The 27,995-nt window shown below is 43.9% G+C and overlaps 3 protein-coding genes across 9 annotated transcripts; 2 read left to right on the top strand and 1 right to left on the bottom strand.

Annotated features, from left to right (window-relative positions):
• Window positions 1–9,043: 9,043 nt before the first annotated feature.
• On the top strand, window positions 9,044–13,263 carry LOC123086809 (eukaryotic translation initiation factor 3 subunit B). Its single transcript, XM_044508619.1, has 11 exons — window positions 9,044–9,390; window positions 9,515–9,755; window positions 10,235–10,381; window positions 10,484–10,612; window positions 10,738–10,866; window positions 10,938–11,021; window positions 11,096–11,220; window positions 11,320–11,518; window positions 11,604–12,139; window positions 12,545–12,653; window positions 12,760–13,263. The coding sequence occupies exons 1-11, from the start codon at window positions 9,269–9,271 to the stop codon at window positions 13,102–13,104; spliced, it is 2,166 nt and encodes a 721-aa protein (XP_044364554.1). The 5' UTR covers window positions 9,044–9,268; the 3' UTR covers window positions 13,105–13,263.
• A 1,743-nt stretch (window positions 13,264–15,006) lies between these two features.
• Window positions 15,007–25,183, top strand: LOC123086811 (endonuclease III homolog 1, chloroplastic). 7 transcript variants are annotated; one of them, XR_006441136.1, is made up of 15 exons: window positions 15,011–15,340; window positions 16,296–16,420; window positions 16,693–16,801; window positions 17,353–17,474; window positions 17,730–17,838; window positions 18,145–18,192; window positions 19,097–19,215; window positions 19,676–19,742; window positions 20,772–20,863; window positions 21,304–21,441; window positions 21,520–21,624; window positions 21,704–21,787; window positions 21,968–22,183; window positions 23,782–23,902; window positions 24,048–24,486. XR_006441136.1 is itself a non-coding variant. In XM_044508622.1 (13 exons), the coding sequence occupies exons 1-13, from the start codon at window positions 15,214–15,216 to the stop codon at window positions 22,106–22,108; spliced, it is 1,380 nt and encodes a 459-aa protein (XP_044364557.1). In that variant the 5' UTR covers window positions 15,011–15,213; the 3' UTR covers window positions 22,109–22,428. The 7 variants fall into 7 exon arrangements, 4 of the variants coding, with proteins under 4 accessions (XP_044364559.1, XP_044364558.1, XP_044364557.1 ...); XR_006441137.1 differs by having other exon boundaries at window positions 23,782–23,859; window positions 23,972–24,486; XR_006441135.1 differs by lacking the exons at window positions 23,782–23,902; window positions 24,048–24,486 and adding an exon at window positions 25,048–25,183.
• Window positions 22,401–27,882, bottom strand: LOC123086810 (chaperone protein ClpC2, chloroplastic). Its single transcript, XM_044508620.1, has 10 exons — window positions 27,691–27,882; window positions 26,824–27,469; window positions 25,537–25,652; window positions 25,306–25,434; window positions 25,025–25,210; window positions 24,558–24,773; window positions 24,253–24,470; window positions 24,003–24,078; window positions 23,817–23,906; window positions 22,401–23,732 (listed from the first exon to the last, which is right to left on the bottom strand). Exons 2-10 carry the CDS (start codon window positions 27,425–27,427, stop codon window positions 22,551–22,553), a joined length of 2,817 nt encoding a protein of 938 aa, XP_044364555.1. The 5' UTR covers window positions 27,428–27,469; window positions 27,691–27,882; the 3' UTR covers window positions 22,401–22,550.
• Window positions 27,883–27,995: the final 113 nt, after the last annotated feature.

Raw genomic sequence — 27,995 nt, forward strand, 5'->3', positions numbered from 1 at the left:
CGCGAGCCTCAATATTCATCGGACCACATACATCAGTATGTATGATTTCCAACAAATCTGTTGCTCGCTTCATTGTTCCGGAGAACGGAGTCTTAGTCATCTTGCCCATGAGGCATGGTTTGCAAGCTTCAACTGATTCATAATCAAGTGATTCCAAAAGCCCATCAGCATGGATTTTCTTCATGCGCTTTACACCAATATGACCTAAACGGCAGTGCCACAAATAAGTTGCACTATCATTATTAACATTGCATCTTTTAGCTTCAATATTATGAAAACGTGTATCACCACGATCGAGATCCAACAAACCATTTTCATTGGGTGTATGACCATAGAAGGTTTTATTCATATAAACAGAACAACAATTATTCTCTAACTTATATGAATAACCGTATTGCAATAAACATGATCCAATCATATTTATGCTCAACGCAAACACCAAATAACATTTATTTAGGTTCAACACTAATCCCGAAAGTATAGGGAGTGTGCGATGATGATCATATCAATCTTGGAACCACTTCCAACACACATCGTCACTTCACCCTTAACTAGTCTCTATTTATTTTGCAACTCCCATTTCGAGTTACTACTCTTAGCAACTGAACCAGTATCAAATACTGAGGGGTTGCTATAAACACTAGTAAAGTACACATCAATAACATGTATATCAAATATACCTATGTTCACTTTGCCATCCTTCTTATCCGCCAATTACTTGGGGTAGTTCCGCTTCCAATGACCAGTCCCTTTGCAGTAGAAGCACTCAGTTTCAGGCTTAGGTCCAGACTTGGGTTTTTTCACTTGAGCAGCAACTTGTTTGCCGTTCTTCTTGAAGTTCCCCTTTCTTCCCTTTGTCCCTTTACTTGAAACTAGTGGTTTTACCATCAACACTTGATGCTTTTCTTGATTTCTACCTTCGTCGATTTCAGCATCACAAAGAGCTTGGGAATCATTTCCATTATCCCTTACATATTATAGTTCATCATGAAGTTCTACTAACTTGGTGATGGTGACTAGAGAATTCTGTCAATCATTATTTTATCTGGAAGATCAACTCCCACTTGATTCAAGCGATTGTAGTACCTAGACAATCTGAGCACATGCTCACTGCTTGAGCTATTCTCCTCCATCTTTTAGCTATAGAACTTGTTGGAGACTTCATATCTCTCAACTCGGGTATTTACTTGAAATATTAACTTCAACTCCTGGAACATCTCATATGGTCCATGACGTTCAAAACGTCTTTGAAATCCCGATTCTAAGCTGTTAAGCATGGTGCACTAAACTATCAAGTAGCCATCATATTGAGCTAGCCAAACGTTCATAACGTCTGCATCTACTCCTGCAATAGGTCAGTCACCTAGCGGTGCATTAAGGACATCATTCTTCTGTGCAGCAATGATGATAAACCTCAAATCACGGATCCAATCCGCATCATTGCTACTAACATCTTTCAACTTAGTTTTCTCTAGGAACATATCAAAAATAAAACAGGGGAGCTAAACACGAGCTATTGATCTACAACATAGATATGCTAATACTACCAGGACTAAGTTCATGATAATTTAAGTGCAATTAATCATATTACTTAAGAACTCACACTTAGAAATACATCCCTCTAATCTTCTAAGTGATCACGTGATCCAAATCAACTAAACCATGTCCGATCATCACGTGAAATGGAGTAGTTTTCAATGGTGAACATCACTGTGTTGATCATACCTACTATATGATTCAACTATATGATTCACGCTCGACCTTTCGGTCTCAGTGTTCCGAGGCCATATCTGCATATGCTAGACTCGTCAAGTTTAACCTGAGTATTCTGCGTGTGCAAAACTGACTTGCACCCGTTGTAGATGGACGTAGAGCTTATCACACCCGATCATCACGTGGTGTCTGGGCACGACGAACTTTGGCAACGGTGCATACTCAGGGAGAACACTTTTATCTTGAAATTTAGTGAGAGATCATCTTATAATGCTACCGTCATAACTAAGCAAAGTAAGATGTATAAAAGATAAACATCTCATGCAATCAAAATATGTGACATGATATGGCCATCATCATCTTGTGCCTTTGATTTCCATCTCCAAAGCATCGTCATGATTTCCATCGTCACCGGCATGACACCATGATCTCCATCATCTTGATCTATATCAATGTGTTGTCACATGGTCGTCTCGCCAACTATTGCTCTTGCAACTATTGCTATCGCATAGCGATAAAGTAAAGCAATTATTTGGTTCTTGCATCTTATGCAATAAATAAAAAACCATAAGGCTTCTGCCAGTTGCCGATAACTTCAACAAAACATGATCATCTTATACAACAACTTATATTTCATCACGTCTAGACCATATCACATCACAACATGCCCTGCAAAAACAAGTTAGACGTCCTCTACTTTGTTGTTGCAAGTTTTACGTGGCTGCTACGGGCTGAGTAAGGACCGTTCTTACCTACGCATCAAAACCACAATGATAGTTTGTCAAGTTAGTGTTGTTTTAACCTTCTCAAGGGCCGGGCGTAGCCACACTCGATTCAACTAAAGTTGGAGAAACTGACACCCGCTAGTCACCTGTGTGCATAGCACGGCGGTAAAACCAGTCTCGCGTAAGCGTACACGTAATGTCAGTCCGGGCCGCTTCATCCAACAATACCGCCGAACCAAAGTGTGACATGCTGGTAAGCAGTATGACTTATATCGCCCACAACTCACTTGTGTTCTACTCGTGCATATTACATCAACGCATAAAACCTGGCTCGGATGCCACTATTGGGGAACGTAGTAATTTCAAAAAATTTCCTACGCACACGCAAGATCATGGTGATGCATAGCAACGAGAGGGGAGAGTGTTGTCCATGTACCCTCGTAGACCGAAAGTGGAAGCATTAGCACAACGCGGTTGATGTAGTCGTACGTCTTCATGATCCGACTGATCCAAGTACCAAACGCATGGCACCTCCGAGTTCAGCACACGTTCAGCTCGATGACGTCCCGCGAACTCCGATCCAGCAGAGCTTCACGGGAGAGTTCCCTCAGCACGATGGCGTGGTGACGGTGATGATGTTGCTACCGACACCGGGCTTCGCCTAAGCACCGCTACTATATGACCGAGGTGGAATATGGTGGAGAGGGGCACCGCGCACGGCTGGGAGAGATCAACCGATCAACTTGTGTCTGGGGTGCCCCCCTGCCCCTGTATATAAAGGAGCAAGGGGGAGGAGGTGCGGCCAAGCAAGGGGCGCGCGGCGCTAGGAGGAGTCCTACTCCTCCTGGGAGTAGGACTCCCCCCTTTCCATGTTGGACCAGGACTTGGGGGAGAAGGAGAGAGAGGGAAAAGGAAAAGGAGGGGGCGCCGAACCCCTCCTTGTCCAATTCGGACTGGGGGGGAAGGGGCGCGCGGCTGCCCCTTGGCCTCCTCTCCACTTTCTCCACTAGGCCCATTAAGGCCCATTAGGTTACCGGGGGGTCCAGTAACCTCCCGGTACTCCGGTAGAATGCCGATTTCACCCGGAACACTTCCGATGTCCAAACATAGGCTTCCAATATATCAATCTTCATGTCTCGACCATTTTGAGACTCCTCGTCATGTCCGTGATCATATCCGGGACTCCGAACAACCTTCGGTACATCAAAATATATAAACTCATAATGAAACTGTCATCGTAACGTTAAGCGTGCGGACCCTACGGGTTCGAGAATAATGTAGACATGATCGAGACACGTCTCTGGTCAATAACCAATAGCGGAACCTGGATGCTCATATTGGCTCCTACATTTCCTACGAAGATCTTTATCGGCCAGACCGCATAACAACATACGTTGTTCCCTTTGTCATTGGTATGTTACTTGCCTGAGATTCGATCGTCGGTATCTCAATACCTAGTTCAATCTCGTCACTGGCAAGTCTCTTTACTCGTTCCATAATACATCATCCCGCAAATAACTCATTAGTTGCAATGCTTGCAAGGCTTAAGTGATGTGCATTACCGAGAGGGCCCAGAGATACCTCTCTGACAATCGGAGTGACAAATCCTAATCTCGAAATACGCCAACCCAACAAGTACCTCTGGAGACACCTGTAGAGCACCTTTATAATCACCCAGTTACGTTGTGACGTTTGGTAGCACACAATGTGTTCCTCCCGATAAACGGGAGTTGCATAATCTCATAGTCATAGGAACATGTATAAGTCATGAAGAAAGCAATAGCAACAAACTAAATGATCAAGTGACATGCTAACGGAATGGGTCAAGTCAATCACATCATTCTCTAATGATGTGACCCCGTTAATCAAATGGTAACTCATGTCTATGGCTAGGAAACTTAACCATCTTTGATTCAACGAGCTAGTCAAGTAGAGGCATACTAGTGACACTCTATTTATCTATGTATTCACACATGTATTATGTTTCCGGTTAATACAATTCTAGCATGAATAATAACTTTATTATTGCCTCTAGGGCATATTTCCTTCAGTTTATTGTTGGGATATCATTATTATATTTTGTCTATTTTAATGCACCTATATACTTGGTAAAGGGTGGAAGGCTCGGCCTTATGCGTGGTGTTTTGTTCCACTCTTGCCATCCTAGTTTCCGTCATACCGGTGTTATGTTCCTTGATTTTGCGTTCGTTACACGGTTGGGTTATAATGGGAACCCCTTGACAGTTCGTCTTGAATAAAACTCCTCCAGCAAGGCCCAACATCGATTTTACCATTTGCCACCTAGTCTCTTTTCCCTTGGGTTCCGCGGACTCAAGCGTCATCTTTATTTTAAACCCCCGGGCCAGTGCTCCTCTGAGTGTTGGTCCAACCTGTCAGCTGCCGGTGGTCACCAGGGGCAACTCTGGGCTGGCCTACCGGAACCTTGGACAATCCGGTGTGCCCTGAGAACGAGATATGTGCAGCTCCTATCGGGATTTGTCGGCACATTCGGGTGGCTTTGCTGGTTTAATTTTACCATTGTCGAGATGTCTTGTAACCGGGATTCCGAGTCTGATCGGGTTGTCTTGGGAGAAAGAATATCCTTCGTTGACCGTGAGAGCTTGTGATGGGCTAAGTTGGGACACCCCTACAGGGATTTGAACTTTCGAAAGCCGTGCCCGCGGTTATCGGCAGATGGGAATTTGTTAATGTCCGATTGTAGAAAACCTTAACTTAACTTAATTAAAATGAATCAACAGAGTGTGTGGCCGTGATGGTCTCTTTTCGGCGGAGTCCGGAAAGAGAACACGGTCTCGAATTATGCTTGATCGTAGGTTGTTCTAGGATCACTTCTTGATCATAGTTTATCGATCGTGTCTTTGCCTTCTCTTTTTGCTCTCATTTGCGTATGTTAGCCACCATATCTGCTAGTTGCTTGCTGCAGCTCCACCTCATGCCTTTACCTACCTATAAGCTTAAATAGTCTTGATCGCGAGGGTGTGAGATTGCTGAGTCCCCGTGACTCACAGATTACTTCCAAAATCAGATGCAGGGACCGATGATACCGCTCCAGGAGATTCGACTGAGCTCAAGTGGGAGTTCGATGAGGACTCAGGACGATACTATGTTTTCTTTCCAGACGATCAGTAGTGGTGCCTAGTTGGGGCGATCGGGGACTTTGTCGCATTTGGGGTTATTCTTTATTTTGGTTCCGTAGTCGGACCTTGAGTGTATCTGGATGAATGTAATGTTATTTATGCTATTGTGTCACGTGGCGATTGTAAGCCAACTATGTACCTCTTTTCCATTATGCATTACATGGGCTGTTGCGAAGATTACCTCACTTGCGACATTGCTTACAATGCGGTTATGGCTCTAAGTCGTGCTTCGACACGTGGGAGATATAGCCGCATCGTGGGCGTTACACAACTACTCCCGTAATTAAGCCTCACATCATCACACAAAATCCCCTCTTCTCCGTCAAATGCTTTTTGTCAAGTGTTCTATTGATGACTGTAAAATTATGAATAACTTGTGTATTTTTTATCTACCCGTTGGGTACCCAATGATTATGGGTACTCATCGGGTATGTGTACGGGTAAAGTTTCATACCCATGGGTACGGGTATGGGTAGATTTTTGTATCCATTGGCTACATGGGCATGGGTATGGCATTGCTTTACCCGTCCCATAGCCTACCCATTGCCATCCTTAATATTCTTCCTAGTGCTTTACACTACACCCTTAACATTGCGGCTTTACTGCTTTTTCGATTGCTTGAAAAATAATCCACTCCTACAGTATTTGGTGTTACTATTGTGCAGAATTGGACATGTAATCCCTACTAACGAAGCCAACTGAGACTTGCAAAACCTTGACAAGAACCGATTTTTTATGCACTGCGAGATTGTAATCCCGTTAACAGATAAGACATGAATTTGCTGTGTAGGTGTTATTACATCGCATCATCTGGATGCATGTATGTTTCTCTCATCTAATGGCATCAACTAATGAAAGCTAACCCGCTTTATTTCGACATGTCATATTGTTTTATAAACATGAAAGAACTTTTGTTGGCAAATCTAATAGAAGAGGAGGCAAGTGCAAATCTTTTTGAATGAGGACACACCAACATCTGGATCTTGTGCACTTTTGAGTTGCCCTGATATCCATTCTCGTTACAAATTCGATACACGTCGTATACAGATGCATTGACAAAGAAAAACCCTTTTCCTCGAATCACTTATATGCAGCAGTTTATGGAAAATTGAATCTCTTGGTATTGCCTTTTGTCTCCGACACGATGTTATTCACAATGAAACAGAACAACCAATGCATCTTCCCAACATGTCTGCCCTCACAATTGACCGAGCCCAACCATTTACACAGCCCGCCATCCCTTTTCCTATGCCACAACCGAACGAGTCCAGCCATAATGGACGATTTTTTTAATGCAGATCATGACTCTCTGGTTTGGCAATTACTACTTTAGTGGTCTAAAATGTTTTATATTAGTTTACAGAGGGATCAAAAAACAAGGGGCAGTACTCCAACAACTCCTTGTACCATGTGATTAGCTTCAGAGGAGTTCAACTAGTTTTTGTCTCTATTGTGTAGAACCTTAAAGTTCCTTTAAAAACCCATGTCTTCCTTTGGTTGTTCCCCCATAATAAGCTAATGACTAGGGACAATCTTAGGAAGAGACAGATAATCAAACCACTAGATTGTGTTTTTTTCATAGAAGATGAATCTGTCTCTCATATGTTTTTTGGTTGTGTGGTTGCCACGAATATTTGGTCGTTTATTGGATATTACTTTGAACTCACTATTGGAAGTGAGTTTGAATCTATATCTATATTTTGGACTAGAAATAATAAGAACATAGCTTTGAATACTATTAGTTCTGCTACAATTTGGTGCTTGTGAGAATATAGGAACTCTATGATTTTTTACAACGCCAAATGGATCTTTGTTACACATATTTGGAGACTGATCTTAAGAACCATCAGGTTCTGGGCGGTCCTATCTCCAAAACAAAGCAGAGTGAGGTTGATGGACTTTTGAGAAATCCCGACAAGTTTTATCTGGCAACCTCTGATAATCTTGGGTGGCTGAGTATGTCACCTCATATTACACTGGATCCTCACCCCTTGGTGACCCTTGGAGCAAGTTCAAGATCTCTGATGAGGCCGCCAACTTCATGTTGCCAATCAAGAAGAGAAGCGCTGGGAGCAAGTCCACCATAAACCAGTCCAGTGTCTACCCATGCCGTGTGTTGGTCTCCTCAGGCGGCATCTGCGCCACCCTTGAAGACCAAAATGTCGTATCGTGAGATCATTTATGACGTCACATGAAAGTTGCTTGTCTATCTTTAACTCTCACGCTGCCTTTTATGCTTGTAGATTTCATAACCGTCTTTTATAGATGGAGTCATTTTATCTCTTAAACTGTTCCTCTGTGTGAGTTGTTGTATAACATGTTGGGTTTCATTTGAGTAATGAAGAGAGCCCTCCCTATGATTATAAAAAGATATGGACGAAAAATGTGTGGAGGACGTTTTGGCTCCTGGGTGCATTTGCTCTTGTATGAACAGTATTTTTTTTAAAATAATTTAAAAATTATAGTTTTTTTTTAAATGTTTGTATTAGTGTCGCAAGCATAATTGATAATTTCTATGCAAAACGGACCAGCGTTTTCATCGGTGAAACAACAAAATAGGGTGTAACATCTGATGTTTATTTTTTTGCGCAGGTCAAAATGCTTACCATTTTTATCTAAAAATTTGCAGGTAACATTTGAATGTGACCATGAACACATCATATTTTAGTTGAGATTTGTTGACATTTCGGAAAATTATTTTTCGCACGTGGGAGCCGATTTTTTTTTTGAGGGAAAGCCTTCTGGCAATTTATTAATCTTCAAATAAGTTTACATCATTTGCCAAAGCATCTAAAATGAAACTAGGCGGATCCACAAACCACGAAGTGGTAAGAGGTCCCTCCGCTTGACTAGCTAGCAAATGAGCTACCTTATTACTTTCCCTAAGACAATGAACAAAAGAAATACTAGAGAAATTCCTTGCTAAAAAACTACACTCCTCATAGATAGCAGCTGCAGCACCAATCGAATTGCCATCCTCCTGCATGGTCTGAATTACTTTCAGGCAGTCTGAATTAACAATGATGTTATTGCATCCTGAGTTGCTTGCTAGGATCAATCCGTCCCGGATAGAGCGAGCTTCAGCTGTAGGTGCATCAGCTACGTAACTGATAGCATAAGCACTCGCCGATAAGAATCTGCCTTGATCATCGCATCAACAGAGAACGCCGCATCGACATTCAGCTTTGCAAATCCAACTCCAGGTTGTTTCCAGCCGTGTCTTCGAATCTTAGCTGCTGGTTTTGCTGCTCTCGCATAATGCTGAGTCTTGCGAATCGATAGGTCCGGGGGGCTAGCGGCCGTGGAGCACTCCCGAACGGACCTGGCCATCTGGGCCAGCACGGCCCGACCCACGCTTAACCACCGTGGCTGGCACGAAACAGCCCACGACGGCACGTGACGTGCCGGTCACGCGTGCTACTGGGCCGGCTCTCCTCACATGGCAGTTCCCCGAACCCCCCCGGCCGAATCCTAAACCCTAGAAGCTCCACAGCGCCTCCGCCCCGCCGCTCCTTCGCCGTCGCCGTCGCCTGCGCCCCGCCTCGCGCTCGCCCTCGCCTGCGCCCCGCCGCGCACTCGCCCTCGCCCTCGCCTGCGCGCCGCCGCGCACTCGCCCTCGCCCTCGCCTGCGCTCCGCCGCTCACCTGCGGGTGCCCCCAAACTCCGTGGAAGATGGCGCTGGCAATCTCGATGGAAGCCACAGATGCGCGCGCGCGGGAGCTGGGGATCGACCTCGACTCCGTCGACGTCGACTCCATCGCCCTTCCGCCCGGCGAGGACTTCGACATCCTCCGGTATCATCCATCATCTTCCCTTCCCAGCCCCGCCACCTCCTTTCCGCAAGCGGTCAAAGTAGGCAGGAGTCGCATATATTTGTTGATTTTGTTATTCATGTTGCCGTTCGATCACGATTTGCAGCGACGACGAGGATTTGCTTCAGGATGAAGACATTCCGGAGCTCGAGATGGGTTTTGCAAACATTATTGTGGTGGACAATCTGCCGGTCGTTCCCCCGGAGAAGTACGAGAAGCTGGAGAATGTTTTGCGCAAGATATACGGTCAGCTTGGTGTGATCAAGGAAGGTGGGCTTTGGATGCCCACGGACCCAGAGACCAAGAAGACCCAGGGCTACTGCTTCATTGAGTTTAATACTCCGCAGGTATGTTGCTTCTTGTAAGTTAGGTTTATTCATACATACATATCTGCATGATGGAATGAGGCAATGGCTTGATTCTGTTACCTTTGCAAGTCATGTGCATTCCTACAATGAGAAAGGTCATCCCTATTCCATTTGAACTCTCAATCCTGATTAACTTTTGTACGTGGATCGGAAGAAGATAATCAACTGAGTGGAAACATGCATGGAAACACCTTTGTTTTGTTAGAGTTTGTTCCATTGCTTAATTGTTGGGATTTTTCTGTAGCAAGACGATTGTTCGAAGCAAGACTTTGTGCTTTTAGTTTTACTGGATTATTGCTAGTATATGTGATAGTGTTCTATTGTTGTGACCAAATTTAATTAAATGCCTATCCGAAATTAACTCCACTTTTGCTTTCATAAATTGTTTTGCATTCTGTGACTGGAATTATCATGACCCTCTTGGTTGATTGAAAGAGGATTATTTGACAATGTGCCAGGAAGCTGAGTTTGCTATGGAAAAAACACGTGGCTACAAACTGGACAAATCTCACATATTTGCTGTTAATATGTTTGATGACTTCGAGAAGTACATGAAAGTTCCTGATGAGTGGGCGCCTGCTGAAATCAAGCCATACACTCCTGGAGTGCGTATTCTCTACCCCCCACCACCATACACAGACTTGTTTGTTTCTTTACATTACTAGAGGTTTTATGTAACTTGACTGTTATATGTGTGTGTGTTGCAGGAAAATCTTCTCAAGTGGCTAACTGATGATAAGGCCAGAGATCAGTTTGTGATCCGTGCTGGTACGTTCACGGAAGTGTACTGGAATGACGCTAGACGGGCAATGCCTGAGCTTGTGTACCAAAAGCAGGTGCTTCATTTTTTTATTTACCTTTTGCTTTTAGTTTTCTTGGAAAATGGAAACTAAAGGTCATGGCTATATCCTATAAGGAGAACTAATTTTCATGAATATCCTGTATCCTTCTTCTTTGACAGTACTGGACGGATAGCTATATTCAATGGTCCCCTCTTGGAACACACTTGGCGACCGTGCATAGGCAGGGCGCGCAGGTGTGGGGTGGTGATGATAAGTTTGTTCGTCTAATGCGCTTTCTTCATCCACAGGTACTGGTTTGTGCTAACAGTAAATATATGCAATACACAATGTCCTTTTAGCTGACAGCTACCTGTCACAGTTGAAACTCATCGATTTCTCTCCCGGTGAGAAATATTTGATCACTTACAGCAGCCATGAGCCCAGCAACCCCATAGACACACATGTAAGTGAATGTTACAAGACTTCTTTCTGTTCATATATTGTCTCCTATCTGACTTGCAAATGTTATACTTGTAGAGGGTTGTACTAAATATCTTTGATGTACGGACTGGAAAAGTAATGCGGGAGTTCAAGGGAAGTGCTGATGATTTCACTACTGGTGGAAATATGGGTGTGTCTGGTGTTTCATGGCCTATCTTCAGGTGAACCCACTACTTCTGTGCTTCGAAGTGAATGCACATCTTATGAGGTTGTCATGGTTTGATGCTTAGGATGTTTTTATTTATGTTTTTTTTTTGAAGGTGGGGTGGTGGAAGAGATGATAAGTATTTTGCTAGGCTTGGAAAGAATGTTATATCTGTCTATGATACTGAGACGTTCGCTCTTATTGATAAGAAGTCCTTGAAGGTAGAAAATGTGGTTGACTTCAGTTGGTCTCCCACTGATCCTATCATATCACTCTTTGTGCCTGAATTGGGTGGTGGAAATCAGCCTGCCAGGGTAAGTACAAATTGCTACTGCTACCTCTTTTAAGATGTTTATCCAGTTAGCATCAAATGCTAAAATATGTGTTTTGTGTTGAAAGGTGAGTCTTGTGCAAATTCCGGGCAAAGAGGAGATTCGGCAGAAAAACCTTTTCAGTGTGAGCGACTGCAAAATGTACTGGCAAAACAATGGAGAGTATCTGGCTGTCCAGGTAGACAGGTACACAAAAACAAAGAAGAGCATTTACACTGGGTTCGAGCTGTTCAGAATCAAGGAACGAGACATCCCAATTGAGGTCTTTGAATTGGACAACAAGAATGACAAGATAATTGCCTTTGCATGGGAGCCTAAAGGTCACCGCTTTGCTGTTATTCATGGTGATGGGCCTAAGCCTGATATAAGTTTCTACACCATGAAAGCAGTCAACAATAATGTTAGTCGTGTGTCCAAGCTCACCACACTCAAGGGCAAGCAGGCCAATTCATTGTTCTGGTCTCCTGCTGGGCGTTTCATTGTTCTGGCAGGGCTGAGGGGTTTCAATGGCCAGCTGGAGTTCTTCAACGTTGATGATCTTGAGACCATGGCGACAGGAGAACATTTTATGGCGACTGACATCATGTGGGATCCTACTGGAAGGTGAGCCTATCACTTAATTGAAAATTTTCTTCTTGTCGCTATCTGGTGATATTTACAAAACAAATGTTAAAGCAATAATAAACATACACTGAATAGGTTACAGGAATTATCACACCCTGAACACTACGAACGTAGATGCTCAGCTGAAATTTTTAATTGTCTTCACCTGTTAAAACAACACTCACCCTCAAATTGCATGGACTTAGTAGTTGAAATTAACAAATACTCCCTCCCTCCCAAAATTCTTGTCTTAGATTTTTTCTAAATACGGATGTATCTAGTTACGTTTTAGTGTTAGATACATCCGTATCTAGATAAATCTAAGACAAGAATTTTGGGATTGAGGGAGTAGTAGTTTGGTTTACCACAGATGAACTAAGATGGTTTTGGAACTTGCTTGTTCAGATATCTCGCAACTGCAGTTACCTCGGTTCATGAGATGGAAAATGGTTTCCAAATCTGGTCCTTCAATGGCAAGCAAATTTACAAGGTTTTAAAGGATCAATTCTATCAGGTATAGCTTCCATTCCATCCATCCCTCGTTTGTTGTTTGAGTCTATGCATTGCTGTATCTATCCTTCTGTAGTAATGTTTTTGCCCTTTGCATGATGATGGTACAGTTCCAATGGCGCCCAAGGCCACCGTCGCTACTTACTCCGGAGAAGGAGGAGGACACCACAAAGAACCTCAAGCGGTACAGCAAGAAGTACGAACAAGAGGATCAGGACGTGCACCACCTTTTGGACGAGGAGGAGCGCAAGAGACGGATGCGGCTTCAAGAGGTGTGGGAAGCATGGGTCGCCAAGTGGAAGCAGCTGCACGAGGAGGAGCGAGCATTCAGGATGCAGCTTAGGGGCGGGGAGGACAGCGACAAGGAAGAAGAGGCGGAATACAAGGAGATTGAGGCGGAGGAGCTGGTTGATGTCACAGAAGAAACCGTTGCCTTTGACCTGGACCAGGAGTGAAAGGCTGCTCAGTGTTAGTGTCCTGCCTGTCGTGTGAATTGCTGTCGTTTTGCATGATAGGTTCTTTAGATCAAGCACATAGTTTGTTGATCTTTCTAGTAATGCACTTTTAATAAATTCATCAATCATGTTTATGGAGATCGATTTTTGTGTTTGGAATGCTGGTCATCATAATCTCTTTTTGCAAATGTGGTTACATTTTCGTGGGCTAGCTGTACTGGAATCACTTCTCTATTATCGTCGGATTTTGCACATCAGACCGACAGGAAGAGATGAAAATAATCTACTCCCTTTGTTACTAAATGTATGACGTTATGGGAGTTCAAATTGACCAAAATGAGCAACCAAGCACCCCAATGTTTGAATCATAACACAATGTTGAAATGCTAATTTAATCCTTGAACCAATTAAATACAACAGCATTTTTAGATACAATATCTAGAGACAATGTATTATTGTGGTTTCTAACTAAAGAAAATAATGTATTGCGCTTGTCTTTAAAAATCTTCCACTACTCCCAACGGACTCGGTCCCTAAGTTTTAGTTTTTGATGATTTGACTAGTGAAATATGTGTTGTACTTCAAATTTTACTTTGACAAACTAAAATACCATGCCCGTTAAAGATTAAATGCATTGAAAACATTCTGAAGGCATCTTAAATGTGGATCACCAAACATCACCAACTGTCCGCGGACAGCCGGCGTGGGCGGAGGCCCGCCAACCATGAGCATCAAATTTCCAACCCATTTGAAACGAACCAAACAAAGACAGCTAAACAGATGAAATTTAATGAAGTTTGAAATATTTACAGCCAAACGGATGAAGTTTAACAAGTTAAACTGAAACTAAAAGCTAACTAAACTAGGCCAGGTATTTGCAAAAAGAAACTAGTCCGGTTACCGGAGAGTGACTTCCTAGGCATGGCCACCAACATATCCATCGTCATCCGCGCCAGTTGTTGTTATCGCTGTTGCGCCAGTGGCAAAAGGCCTACTAGGCGTTGAAGTATCCTTGCCCGGCCACCGCCGCACGCTCGTGGTGTAGATGCTCTGTCACATCCTCCACTCCTTTTGTGTCGCTTGTCTTCGGCGACTCGGATGAAGAGACGTGGTCGGACTCCGCTGGACCCACCTTTGAGGAGCTGGTCATTGAGCCGATGTCAATGGCGGGCGTCCAACTACTCGGTGGTTTTGGACCGGTCGATGGCCTAAGCCTTCGCGAGCACCATGCAAGCGCCGCCTGGTTCTTTTTTTTTCTGAGAATTTTTTCATTCATATCACGAATCAGTACAAAGAAGTTGACTCTTACAAGCACACTGAAACGAAAACACAAAGGACCATGAACACCTAGAGTAACCTAAGACAACCATACCACAAGAAGATCTCCGGAACCCTGTGTCATCATCCCCGAATCTTGAGAGAAGACTCATGCAGCAGAAGGATTCTTGACGACGCCCCATGCGCGCCTTTGCCACGGCTTTGGACTTGGACGAGGAGGCGCTCCTGGAGGTTCTAGACGGAGGTTCTAGAGCCGGACGGCTGAAGAGGGTTTTTGGGATGGGCCTGAGGTGTCGACGTGTGACGTGGTAGATGTTCGGGCCCTGTCGGATCTCTCCTCAATTCCGGGTTAGGCTGGGGGTGTTTTGGATGCGTGGACCAGTCGGATCGAATTTGGTGCCGTGTGTTGGAGGCCTAACGGTCAGAATATTTGCGGTCGATTTGATGATCACCATTGAAGATGCCTAGCTCTTAATTACTTGCAATTAGACGGTCTAAATATTTGCTGACGTTTTGGTGAGAAGATGCCTAACACTTGATTACTTTTGATTAGTCTAACCAGTTGACACGACAGGGTTCCACTCAAAGGCCAACAAACAACCCACAACCCGATTACGAGAGGCGACGCAGCATCCCACGAGACAAACCTGGCCGCCGCAAGAAGGGAGCCACGCATCGCCGTGGAACGCCACTCGCCGCAGGGGAAGACCCCCACCCACCAAGACGAAGACAGGGGAAAAGTTGGAAAGCAACCAGCAGCCCTGTTCCTCCCTCCCTCCCTCCCTCCCGTTGCTCATAAAACCCTAACGCAGTGGCGCGCACCAGCCGCCCATGCCCTTTCAGTTGCATCTCCTCCCGTCCCGCATTGGCCTCTTCTCGTCGATCTCCGCCATGTCCAGCTCGCGGCGCGCCTCCAGGCTCACCCGCGCATCCCGCCCGGAGCTCAGCCCAGCTGAAAGTTCGCCTCTTTCCCCCCCTTTTGAATTCAGTTCCGTGCTTGTGTATTTCCTTGCCCCATTTGCTGCTAGTATTATGGAAATACTTGTACATTTAGTTGGTTATTTCTTGAAATGCTAGTACTAAAGTTGGAAGCAACCCCACCCGCCCAAAACAATTTTTTCTTATTACTAAAAGCTTAGTGGCCGGAATTGTTCATCTCACTTGACAAATTGTGTGAAATCAGCGAGTGTGCTCTCTTGAAGATCTGGTGATATCCCCGTGGGTCATACACTTTTAGTAATCATGTGCTTGTTTGTTGAATGTAAGGTTCCCTAAAAAAGAATGCAGGGAAGACATTGCGTAGATGAGTTATTTCTGTATTTTTCATGTTGCCTCAACCTTTTAATTTCAAGACATAAGTACGATCCAAAATATGCTAGAAAGATGCCATATACACTTTTAATTCGTGTGAAATATGTTTGCAAAGTCGCAAAGTTTCAGTCCTTTCTCCCCTGGCGCGGCTTTTTCTTGAAATGCTACAAAAGATGGAGGCAACCCCACCCGGATACCATTTTATTTTCTTATCACTAAAAGCTGGTGATGTTCTTATGCATCATAGTCTTTTAGTTATCATGTGCTTATTTGTCGAATGTAAGGAAAACAATTTTTCAGATGAGTTGTCTCACTTATTTATGTATGTTCATCTTGCCTCAAGGCTGAAGCTTTAATTGCGACGCATAAACACTATCCAAAATTGATTATTTTCTTCTTTCGTAAATGCAAGAAGTTTGCTTGTCATTTATATCTTCTTAATTGACAAGAAGAAAAGCTCAAGTATGATCACTAACATTTTTTCAGCCTAACTACACATCAATTCACTTCAACCACGACTCACTACTTCCGAAGTTTGTTTCCGAAGTTTGTTTAGTATCATTATTCGTTTTCTATCAAGTATGAATTGATGCATTTTCCAGGTGCAAGGGAAGTGAAGCGTGAACCCGGTGTTTCTTTTGACTACTCCAAGTCTGAAATGAATTCCGTCAAGAGGAAAAGGCTGAACCGTGTGCTTGAAGTAAAGGAGGAGCTTCCTAAGAAGCAGGTATCTGCTGACTAACTATAATAACGTTTTTCTTCATATTAAAAAGGAAGCGTTGTGCATCTTTCAATTTCTTTCTGGACTTCTCAAATCCTTGGTTTAAATTACTGTCCGCTTGAGTGTTCAATTATTCTGAGATTGTAATTGCACAACTGCAGTTTAAACCTTTCAGTGCATTTGTGCATTCGTGTTGCCAGTTTAGCAGCGCTTCCTTTTCTACTATTGGTTTTTGGTCCAATTCATGTCCCACTAAGAAAATATTTCAACATATGCAGGTTGGTATTGTTCCTGACATCGAAGAATTTCGATATGTGAAGACCGGGGCAAAAATGTCAGTAACTGCAAAGAGGGTACCAGCATCATCAAATAAGAACAGTTCACCAGGTAATTTTCGATGTTTCCTCTAAATGGTTTGATCGATAATCATAGTTCGTCAATCAATTGCTCTACATGTACCATGTGCTTATATTTTGCATTGCTTAAGGACTATTACGAATGCTAAAAGTCTATCATAGTTCGTCAATAAATTGCTCTACATGTACCAGCGCTTATATTTTGGCATTGCTTAAGGACCATTATGAATGTTAAGAGTCAGTTGTTGCATGTTTGTGTTTGTTTCTTCAAGCATGGCTTGTACATTATTCTGTGCAGTAACCCTCCGTAAGGAAAACATTTTTTAGATGAGTTATCTCAGTTATTTCTGTATGTTCATGTTGCCTGAACCTTTTAATTTCAAGACATAAGTATGATCCAAAATATTTTATTTTTTCCTTTCATAAATAAGATCACTAAAATTTTGTTACGCATCGATTCACTTCAGCTACGACTCGATACTTTCCATTCAGTCATATCTATGACTGTTAAAATCCGCATTCTTGTTTATAGTGTGTTTACTATTACTCGTTTTGTCTAAAGCATGACTGGTGCCTTTTCAGGTGTAAAGGAAGTGAAGTGTGAACCCAGTGTTTCTTTTGACTACTCCAAGTCTGAAATGAATTCCGTGGAGAGGAAAAGGCTGAACCGTGTGCTTGAAGTAAATGACGAGCATCCTAAGCAGGTATATGCTGACTAACTATAATAATGTTTCTCTTCATATTAAAAATGAAGCGTTGCGCATCACTAATTCTTCTTCCTGGACTTGGTTTAAATTACTGTGCGCTTGCGTGTTCGGTTATGCTGAGATGTTATTGTACAGCTGCACTTTAACCCTTTCAGTGCATTCGTGCTCTCAGTTTAGCAGTGCTCCCTTTTCTACTATTGGTTTTTCGGTCCAATTCAGGTCCCACTGAAGAAAATATTTACACATATGCAGGTTGGTGCTGTTCCTGACATTGATGATTTTCGATATGTAAAGACCGAGGCAAAAACAGCAGTATCTACAAAGAGGGTACCAGCATCATCAAATAAGAACAGTTCACCAGGTAAGTTTCGATGTTTCATCTAAATGGTTTGATCCATAATCATAGTTCGTCAATCAATTGCTCCACATGTACCATGTGCTTATATTTTGCATTGCTTAAGGACTATTATGAATGTTAAGAGTCAATTGTTGCATGTTTGTGTTTGTTTCTTCAAGCGTGGCTTGTTATCATTATTCTGTGCAGTAACCCCCCTTTTGGGTTTCTTGCATATGGTTAATCTTGTTGTAAATCTGCATGTGTCATTTTACTGTAGGTGTAAATTTTGCCCTTATGTCCTATGAAAAGCTTACCCTTTCACGTCTTCAGTCAGGTTGGAGAAAAAGATCAGAGTTTCATCTGTTGTGAAAGTGGAAGGTAATTAGACATCAAAAGATTTCCAGGAAAGATAAATTATGTCATATTAGTCCAAATTATATTGATGTTATTCTTTTTTTGAGATGATGCCGCTATTATTCTTACTATAGATGATTTCTGTTCTTGCAACCTGATTTTTTTTTGAGGAAGACAGTAGATTTCCCTACTGCGTGTATTTATATTTTAAGTTTCGAAGGATGTACAGGAAAACACAAAATGAAATAAAACTAACACAAAGTAGAGCCCCTTACTAGAACACACCAAGTCAGATGAACGCCTCAACCCAAGGTTGCAGCCCTGAGTATGCTTTCCTTTTAGCTGTGTGAACAAGCAATCTCATTTCCTCCTTAAATCTATTCCTGCATCTGTATAGATTTGGCTGAAGACCTTTAGAAATAAATTCATTTCTAGTGTTCCAGATGGCCCATGTTACCAAAATGACGGTCTTTATGAAAATAGACAGACGCAGCTTCTGCTTCAAACATAACCTGATATCAAGTCAAACCTATTCAATCAGTATCCACAATATTTCCTCAATTTTTGAATTAGTGAATGCATCATTTTGTCCATGTAGTGCTTAAATTCTTTCGTGGGATCAATTTAACCATACATGTTGCTCCTACATTCTGGCCTTTTGATTCCTGCAGACATATTTATCGGGATGCCTAATTTTTCGCGGAGTTTTCAAATTCTTTCTACCTCTTGAATACATTTGGTCCACTTTTCCTGACTTCACATCATTACATACGTACCACTTGAATAGTTAAATGTTGCACCATGCGAAGCAATTGTGTCAAAACCAGATATTTTGACTACTCTATTAAGAGTTTTTGCTCCTACATGTAACTGTGTTGATCCTCATGTCCGTTTGCTGATCAAGAAGCTAACATAGTAATGTATGTAGTTGCAGCTCCAGAAAATTGGGAAGCAGTTCTTGAAGGTATTAAAAACATTAGGTTATCTGGCCAGGCCCCCGTAGATACAAAGGGCTGTGAAAAGGCTGGTTCTCTTCTTCCACCCAAGGTATTCGTCGGAGAGTTGTTCAGACTCAAAAGTGTAGTTTACAAAGTCCATTTACTATGAACAGTACATGAGGATGTGATCCTCTTTGGCTTAATATGTCATACATAGGGAGTGTGGGTTTTATGTAATTTGCAAATTCCCCTAATTTTCTTGTGCTATGTTACCATTTGAAAAAGTATTTCTGTTTGCTAGCTAGGCAGAAAATGCAGTCTGTAGATGGGTTCATGGCTAATGGATTGCAGATTGGCCATGGATTTGGGCCTATTGATCCATTAATTTTCGATTGATCTCATATCACTGCATATTTGTTGTAAACAAAGTTTTGCACATTGATCTGCTACTTTTTTTAGGTGGATCTGATATTTGTTTTCCACTGGCTCCAGTTGCATTGAATGATGCTATGCAACACTATTGATCCCCATTAGTTAACAAACCATAAGCTACATTTCCTCCTGTGCAGGAAAGAAGGTTTGCAGTTCTTATATCAACAATGATGTCAAGCCAGACAAAAGATGAAGTTACTCATGGTATGCCTTAGGATTTTTTTTTTTGGAATAGGTTATTACTATATGTATCTTCCAATTTTGTAGTGGAAATGAAAGTAACTGAATCAGTGGTTCACTTAGAGCCGATTGTTGAAGATGCTCGAGAGTTCAAATCACTTAGTTCAGTTTCCACGGCCGTGAAATTATGACCTCAACATATGCATCTGAGACTCAATTCTCATGCAATTACTGCTCGGAGTATAGTACATTGTGGAACTTGACTCAACTTATCATTTCATGCCTATTAATGATAGCCTGTGAATGCTGAAGCTGGCACTAATCCATGTTCTGCTGAAAATTGTTCAAATGTGACGGCGTTCTTACATAGATGTTCAACAGCAAGTCCAAAGCATTGCTGGAATACACACTAGTCTGTTCCTTATCCTCTCCCCATCTCTCCAGAAACATGTAATTTCACCCTGTTTTGACAATTATTAGAAACATGAGTTTGTAAGCAATTAGCAGAAAACAATAATCATATTGTTTGTCTGGTTTGCTCATCCCAACCGGTTTGCTCATCCCTTGTTGGTATAAAATACTTGCATGGATCTAACCATTATGGTCCATTAATAAATGTGCTATACTGTTGGATGAAGAGGGGCCCTGTGGAAGATTTGAGCATGCTTACACCTGTGAGCTCTTTTATTATTATATACAAATTTGTTTTTTTACGGAATATGAGTTTGAATTTAGTAGGAATCTTTTATATGGTGTTAATATAGATTAGTTGGCGGTTCAAATTTCCGAACTTGAGGTGGATTTTCAAGTTGTTTGTCCACTGAATTGATTTTTTAACCATTGAACAGTAGGGGAGCCCCCTACGGTATATTTTCTATTAAAGAACCAAAATAAGTTACAATATTTACATGACTACATATTCCAGTGAATTGAGTTAATCTTGTCATGAAAAAGTCTGACTCTACTTAATTATTTTCCCTAGCTGTAACATTACTTAGTAGCGTTTCTCTTTCAAAGGAATGCTGATTGTATTTTGGACTGAATTGTTATCAGCTGCTGTGGAGCGTCTCGGTGAGAACGGTTTACTTGACCCTGATGCTATCGTCAGAACAGATGAGGCCACACTGGCAAATCTTATCAAACCTGTAAGTTGCCAGGGCCTTTTGCTTAATTAGGATCAAAAGTAGGCACCTTCCTGATTTAGTTTAAACGGTAACTGTTACTCCCTCCGTCCCAAAATATAAGAACGTTTTTTACACTAACATAGTACCAAAAACGTTCTTATATTTTGGGACAGAGGGAGTACTTTATTAGTATCTGAAGCTATGAACATGAAAATATAATTTGATCATCTACTTTTGTTGTCACATCATTGGCATAATGGCAATAGATAACAGGCTAGACCCGTATAACCCTGCTTTAGACTTTGTTACTATCACGTGCGGGTAATTGCAATTGTTGCTAAATTAGCTAGTCGGAGGCAAGCGCTATAACGGTTTTGTTAGCTTCTACTGTCATCTTCGCACCGCTTACGTTAAGCTATTGAGGTCAACTATTTATACAGTACTGTGCATAATTTAATCAGGTTGGATTCTATCAGAGGAAGGCCCAATTCATAAAAGAAGCTTCCAGAATTTGCCTTGAGCGATTTGGAGGAGATATTCCAGATACTTTGACTGATCTGCTTGCTTTGAAAGGAGTTGGTCCTAAAATGGCTCATCTGGTAATTTATCTACTAATCATATAATCCATAGTTGGAATTTAAACTTAAGTTTCTTCACAGCTATTTTTCACTAAACAGGTGATGAGCATTGCATGGAAGAATACTCAAGGAATCTGTGTGGACACTCATGTGCATCGCATTTCTAACCGTCTTGGATGGGTCTTCCGAGAAGGAACAAAGCAGGTTGTTTGTTAAGTTCGCATTGTCTACTCTTTCTGCTTGGAAACAAGTTATATTTACCATTGAATTTTTTTTGGCACAGAAAACTACTACACCAGAACAGACAAGGATGTCTCTTGAGAAGTGGCTGCCCAAGGATGAGTGGGAGCCGATAAACCCACTACTGGTAATGCTCCACTGAATTGGTTCAACTTTGATTACAGGGAATGTTTTATTTCCTATTTCCCAAGTAACCACAAGCTCTTATTTTTTTGGTGGGGATCGAGCAGAACACATTTGGATTATACCTTCGTAATTCCCAGAAATGAAATGCTTGTCTTACGTTGGAACTGAAAATCTCATGTAGGTTGGATTTGGTCAGACAATCTGTACGCCGCTGAGGCCCAAATGCGGCAGCTGTGGCATAAACACCATTTGCCCATCAGCTTTTAAGGAAGCGTCAAGTCCCAATCCGAAGCAAAAGAAGCGAGGTCTAGGTCCAACCTAGTCGGCGGGGTGCCCTCTGAACCTTCTTAACATGCGTTAGCTACTGATGTGGTGGTATGGAAGGTATATAGTACAGGTACTTTCCTGGGTTCTTTTGGCTGGCCTATATTGTTTGGATAGCCTCCTTTGGCAGTGCCATTGGAGAACTATAGTAGTATCATCCTTTTGTATAGAAGTAATATATTATCGACCCTGTCAAGTTGCAATATGATTTTCCATGATCGAAGGAAAATCGTCCAAGTTTAATCCTTGTCTTGTATTGCTTGCCAAATGGCTAGTGTTTGCCGAGCATCAGTAATCAGGAGATCTCTCTTTCATTCATTGTTTACCAAAATGCTAAACATGGCTGGCATCTGAAACTTAACTGCTGTGCAACTGCTTAATCCCCTGTAGTACAAAATATATAAAAACAAAAAACAAACTGCTTGATTAAACTGTACTAGCTAGGCAGGAAACGCCAGCGGCTGGTCCTCCGGCGAGTCGCTGTGCCGGCTGAGGACGGCGACGTTACCCATCGGGTCGGCGTCGATGATCACATAGTCTCCCTCCTTGACATCCTCGGCGAGCATCTTGTCCGCGAGCTTGTCCTCGAGCAGCCTCATGATGGCCCTCCTCAGCGGCCGGGCGCCGTAGCTGGGGTCGTAGCCTTCCTCCACAACCAGATCCTTGAAGTTCTCTGTCACCATCAGCTCGATCCCCTTGGCCTTCATCCGGCCGGTCACCTCCGCCAGCATGATGATGGCGATCTCCTTGACCTCCATCTTGGTGAGCTGCCGGAACACGACCATCTCGTCGAGCCGGTTCAGGAACTCTGGCCGGAAGTACTGCTTCATCTCCTCGTCCACCAGGCTCTTGATCCTGCCGTAGCTGCTGCGGGCCTCGCCGTCGTCGTGGTCGAAGCCCAGCTGCTTCCCGCCCTTCTCGATCACGCTGCTGCCGACGTTGGAGGTCATGATGATGAGCGTGTTCTTGAAGTCCACCGTCCGCCCCCTGCTGTCCGTCAGCCGGCCGTCCTCCATGATCTGCAGCATCAGGTTGAACACGTCCGGGTGCGCCTTCTCGATCTCGTCCAGGAGGACCACGGTGTAGGGCCGCCGCCGGACGGCCTCCGTCAGCTGCCCGCCCTCCGTGTACCCGACATAGCCGGGAGGGGAGCCGATGAGCTTGGCCACCGTGTGCCGCTCCATGAACTCGCTCATGTCCAGCCGGACCATGGCCTCTTCCGAGCCGTAGTAGCTGGTTGCCAGCGCCTTGGCCAGCTCCGACTTGCCCACGCCCGTCGGGCCGGCGAATATGAAGCTGGCCACCGGCCGGTTGGGGTTCCTGAGCCCGACGCGCGCGCGGCGGATGGCGCGGCCTATGGCCCGCACGGCCTCGTCCTGGCCGATGACGCGCCCGTGCAGGGTCTCCTCCATCTTGAGGAGCCGGCTGGACTCGTCAACGGAGACCTTCTCCACGGGGACGCTGGTCCATGACGCAACAATGCGCTGGATGTCCGCCTCCGTCACCATTGGGCCGGCCGACGCTCCCGACTCCATCTCTGCCTTGCTCACCTCCTTGCTCTTGTCCACCAGCGACATGATCTGGGTCTTGAGCTCCAGCTCTTCTCTGCGAAGCTCTCCGGCCTACAATCATTCAGAGAATTAACGTTCTCCTATAAGATGTGCATTTCAGGTCGACTCTTGTTGAATCATGGACGAGAAGATTACCGTCTCGAATTCCTGGGAGCGGATGGCGTCGTTCTTCTGTCTGGTGATTTCCTTGAGCTTCTTGTCGAGATCTTTAGCTTCGTCAGGTAGCTGTCATTACAGCTCAAAATTCAGATACAGATCTTGTAAATGCAACAGTTTGGAAAAATGTTTAGGTGCATCGTCATTCCAGAACATCTGTACTACCTTGGCATGGCGTAGCCTGACAAGAGATCCTGCCTCATCAACCAGGTCGATTGCTTTGTCTGGGAGGAAACGATCACTGCAAACAAAATAGTCTGTCAGAAAACTTCATTGTATGCTGGGAACTACTCCTATCCAACACTGAAGTTTGCAAGCGAATCTGACCAACTACTCCCTCCGTTCCTAAATATAAGACCTTTTAGAGATTTCAGCTCAGTATGTGATAGTACAAGCGCTCTTGGAATTCACAAACCTGATGTATTGGTATGAGAGCTGGGCAGCGGCAATCAGCGCTTCGTCGCTATATCGGAGTTTGTGGTGGATCTCGTATCGCTCCCGGAGCCCCTTGAGGATTCCTATGGTTTCATCAACTGTGGGCTCCGGAACTTTCACGGGTTGGAAGCGCCTCTCCAGCGCAGGGTCTTTCTCAATGTGCTTCCTGTATTCGTCGATTGTAGTGGCTCCAAGACACTGATAAAATTTCCAAATTTGTATTAAATTGTCGAGACTTCAGATGAGTAAAGTGGACACATTGTTGAGATAAGTATCGGTTTGTACCTGAAGTTCGCCTCTCGCCAACGCTGGCTTCAGAATGTTAGCAGCGTCAATAGCACCTTCTGCTGCTCCTGCTCCCACCAGAGTGTGGACTTCATCAAGGAAAAGTATTATGTCTCCATTCTGCTTGATCTCTTCCATCAGTTTCTTCAACCTTTCTTCGAACTCTCCACGGTATTTGGTCCCGGCAACAAGAAGTCCCATATCAAGGGTGATAACCTACCATGACAGGTTACAAGAAGAAGATCCATTATTCATCTCACCTAGTGATGTCAAACAAAATCCAGGACGGCTCAAACAAAAGAAAACATGGCCAATGGTGATCATGCCTCATATCGACTTCGCTTTGTGTACCAGACATATATAGAGCTACTCCCTCATGCCTCATATCGGCTTCGCTTTGTGTAAAAGGAGATACACAGAGCCAATATCATAGCATATTTAGCACAAGAGATGTGATGAACACAAACCGTTTTCCCTTCAACTGTTTCAGGCACATCCCCGGTGGCAATGCGCTGCGCAAGGCCTTCCGCGATAGCCGTCTTTCCAACACCGGGTTCTCCAATTAGGCAGGGATTGTTCTTTGTTCGTCTCCCCAAAATCTGCAGCACGCGCTCGATCTGCTTGTTCCTTCCGACGACGGGGTCTAGCTTCCCCTACAGAAAATATCAGGATTCACAAGTTATTTACTCTATTTCCTTGCATTCTGAACTACTGCTATTATTATGACACGATGGGCCTAGTTCAGTACCTCCTGTGCTAATTTTGTCAGATTAGTCCCATACTCCTCCAGTGTTGGCATCTTGGCTCCACTGCTTCCGCCCCCAACGCTGGCACCGACAGTTTGATCTTCAGACATGTCGGTAATCATTTTGATAACCTAAAAGAAGCAACACATAACTCATAGCTGTGAGGCTGCCAACTGAGAATGGAAGTAAAAAAAGACTGACCGTTTGGTCAGCAGTTCTCAGTGTAAAGCTACCTCGTTGCGTATGTCACCGAGATCAGCCTGAAAGTTCTTGAGTACAATGGCTGCCGCACCATCATCCTCACGGATCAACCCAAGAAGCAAGTGCTCCGTTCCAATGTAGTTATGCCCTGGACAGTTTTAAGGCGATTTAGTGCTAAAAATGAATAACCGACTGTCTAAATTCTTTAAGAAAGTATAATGTGCAGTAGCAACAATAGCAACAAAGAACAATGATAATGAGAGAACTAAATAAGTACTCCTAATTCTTAATAATGCGCGAATGATATTCTATCACGAGAGAATACAGTTAACCATGCTGTACTTTGCATCTATGGAATGTTTGGCCATGATTCATATTCTCGATGTCGATCAGAATTGGGCCGTCGCTGAAATCACCGACATTGTTATTTTGGTTCAGTTTGGCTGAATGACAAAAGTTCTCCCTTGACTTTGACTGAAATATAACCAAAGTTGGATGAAATTGGAGTTATATTTAAATTCTGCTGAAATTCACGTTCACTGAAATATTTTGATGGTGATGCAAATTTGACGGAATACAAATATTCTTATGCCTATTGAAATGTGGGCAATTTTGGTGAAATTATATTGAAAATGAGAAACATATGTGTGGACAAAACAGTCGCTAAAAAATACTTTGCGCTGATGTGCATCAGCATTAAAGCAAAGAACTATACAAAAAGATAACCTAGCTGGTGCAAGAACATATTCTTTGGATGAACTTGCAATGGGGCATACCTAGCTGGCGTGGTAAGAAAACTAAAAGAAAGTCAGAATGTTTAATATTTCGTGAAGGACATTCGATGAGAGGGATTGCAGTTAACCATAATGTACATTCTATCTAATGATTGTCTTGACCACTGTTCATATTCTCGATTTCAATCAGAATTGGACCATCGCTGAAATCACCGACATTGTACTTCGGTTTCCAGTTCGGCCGAATGACAAAAAATTCCCCTTGAATTTGACCGAATACAATCAAAGTTGGATGAAATTTTGAGCTCTGTTTAAATTCTGCTAAAATTCACGTTCACTGAAATATTTTGACGGCGATGCAATTTTCGACCCAAATACAAATACTCTTACGTCTACTGAATATCTGCAATTTTGGTGAAATTTTACTGCAAATGAGAACCATATGTGTGGACAAAACAAATCAGACCCTAACAAAATTGTTTGTGCTGATAAATAAATCAAGAGAAGAACTTCACTAATAACAAAAAGATAACCTAACGCAAGAACATCTTATTTGGATGAACTTGCAATGGGGCATAAACATACCTAGCTGGCGCGATTCTTCAGTCGAGGACTCGATCACCTTCTTGGCCGACGCGGTGAAGGGGATCTCGATGGGGATGAGGCCAGGGCCCCTCCCGAGGACCTTCTCCACCTCGGCGCGGGCGTCCTTGAGGTTCAGCCCGGCGGACCTGAGCACCTTGGCGGCGATGCCGGTGCCCTCTCCGACGAGGCCCAGGAGGATCTGCTCGCTGCCGACCGTGTGGTGCCCGAGGCGCCGCGACTCCTCCTGCGCCAGCATGATCACCCTGATGGCCTTCTCGGTGAAGCTCTCGAACATGGCCCTGGCGACGAGGCGACGTCGGCCCCTCGACGACGACCCGCGGGACGACGACGACGATGGCCCGAATCCGCCGCCGACGGAGAACACGGACGCGGGCGTGAGCGTGACCGGAGGGGTGTGAAAATCTCGCCGGTGGCCGGCGAGCGCTGACATCTTGACGGGGCGCCAGCGTGCCGGCCTGGGAAGCGCCGGGACGACGGAGGGAGGCCTCGTGGCGCTCCGAGACCTCCAGCCGGCCGTGCCGCCTCCAAGCCCGGCGGGCGATCCCAGTCCCAGAGCGGGTGGCCTCAGCAAGGTGCTCTCCATGGCGGCGGCGGATTCCTAGACAGACAGGTAGCTTCCGGCGACCTGCCGAAGAAGAAGACCAAGGTTAACAAACGGAAAATCGACGATCGATCATCGGCATTGTTGCGCAGTCAAGAACAGGATTTGGAATCTTGGTAAGAAAATTAATTAACGGCGTGATCCGCGGGATCGATCTTCATCAAGGACAGGAAGAAGAACGTAAGGGAGCCATGCATGCATGGAATCATGGATTGATGGGATTAGAAATCGATCCGCTCACGTACCAGAGGGCGCCGATCCTGGAGCAATGGCCGGGGGGATCGATCGGGGCTGGGCTGATTAGCAACAGAGAAGTACAGAAAGAGATCACGTCCACCAGCGCCACAATCAGAATCAGGTACCCAGTTGGCTACGAGAGGAAGAGTTCCGCCGAGGGTGGCGCGCTTCCGTGGAAGGAAGGGGACCCGCGGCCAGAGGCTTTGAGACGGACACCACTGCACCGTGGACATCAGTTTTTTTTATCGGGTATTATTATGCTATTCGGCGAACGTTCGCTAGGGGGCAATGACAAATGCAAACGTTTTTTATG

Source organism: Triticum aestivum, chromosome 4A, assembly GCF_018294505.1.
Source record: "Triticum aestivum cultivar Chinese Spring chromosome 4A, IWGSC CS RefSeq v2.1, whole genome shotgun sequence".
In the NCBI taxonomy this organism is placed as follows: Eukaryota; Viridiplantae; Streptophyta; class Magnoliopsida; order Poales; family Poaceae; genus Triticum; species Triticum aestivum.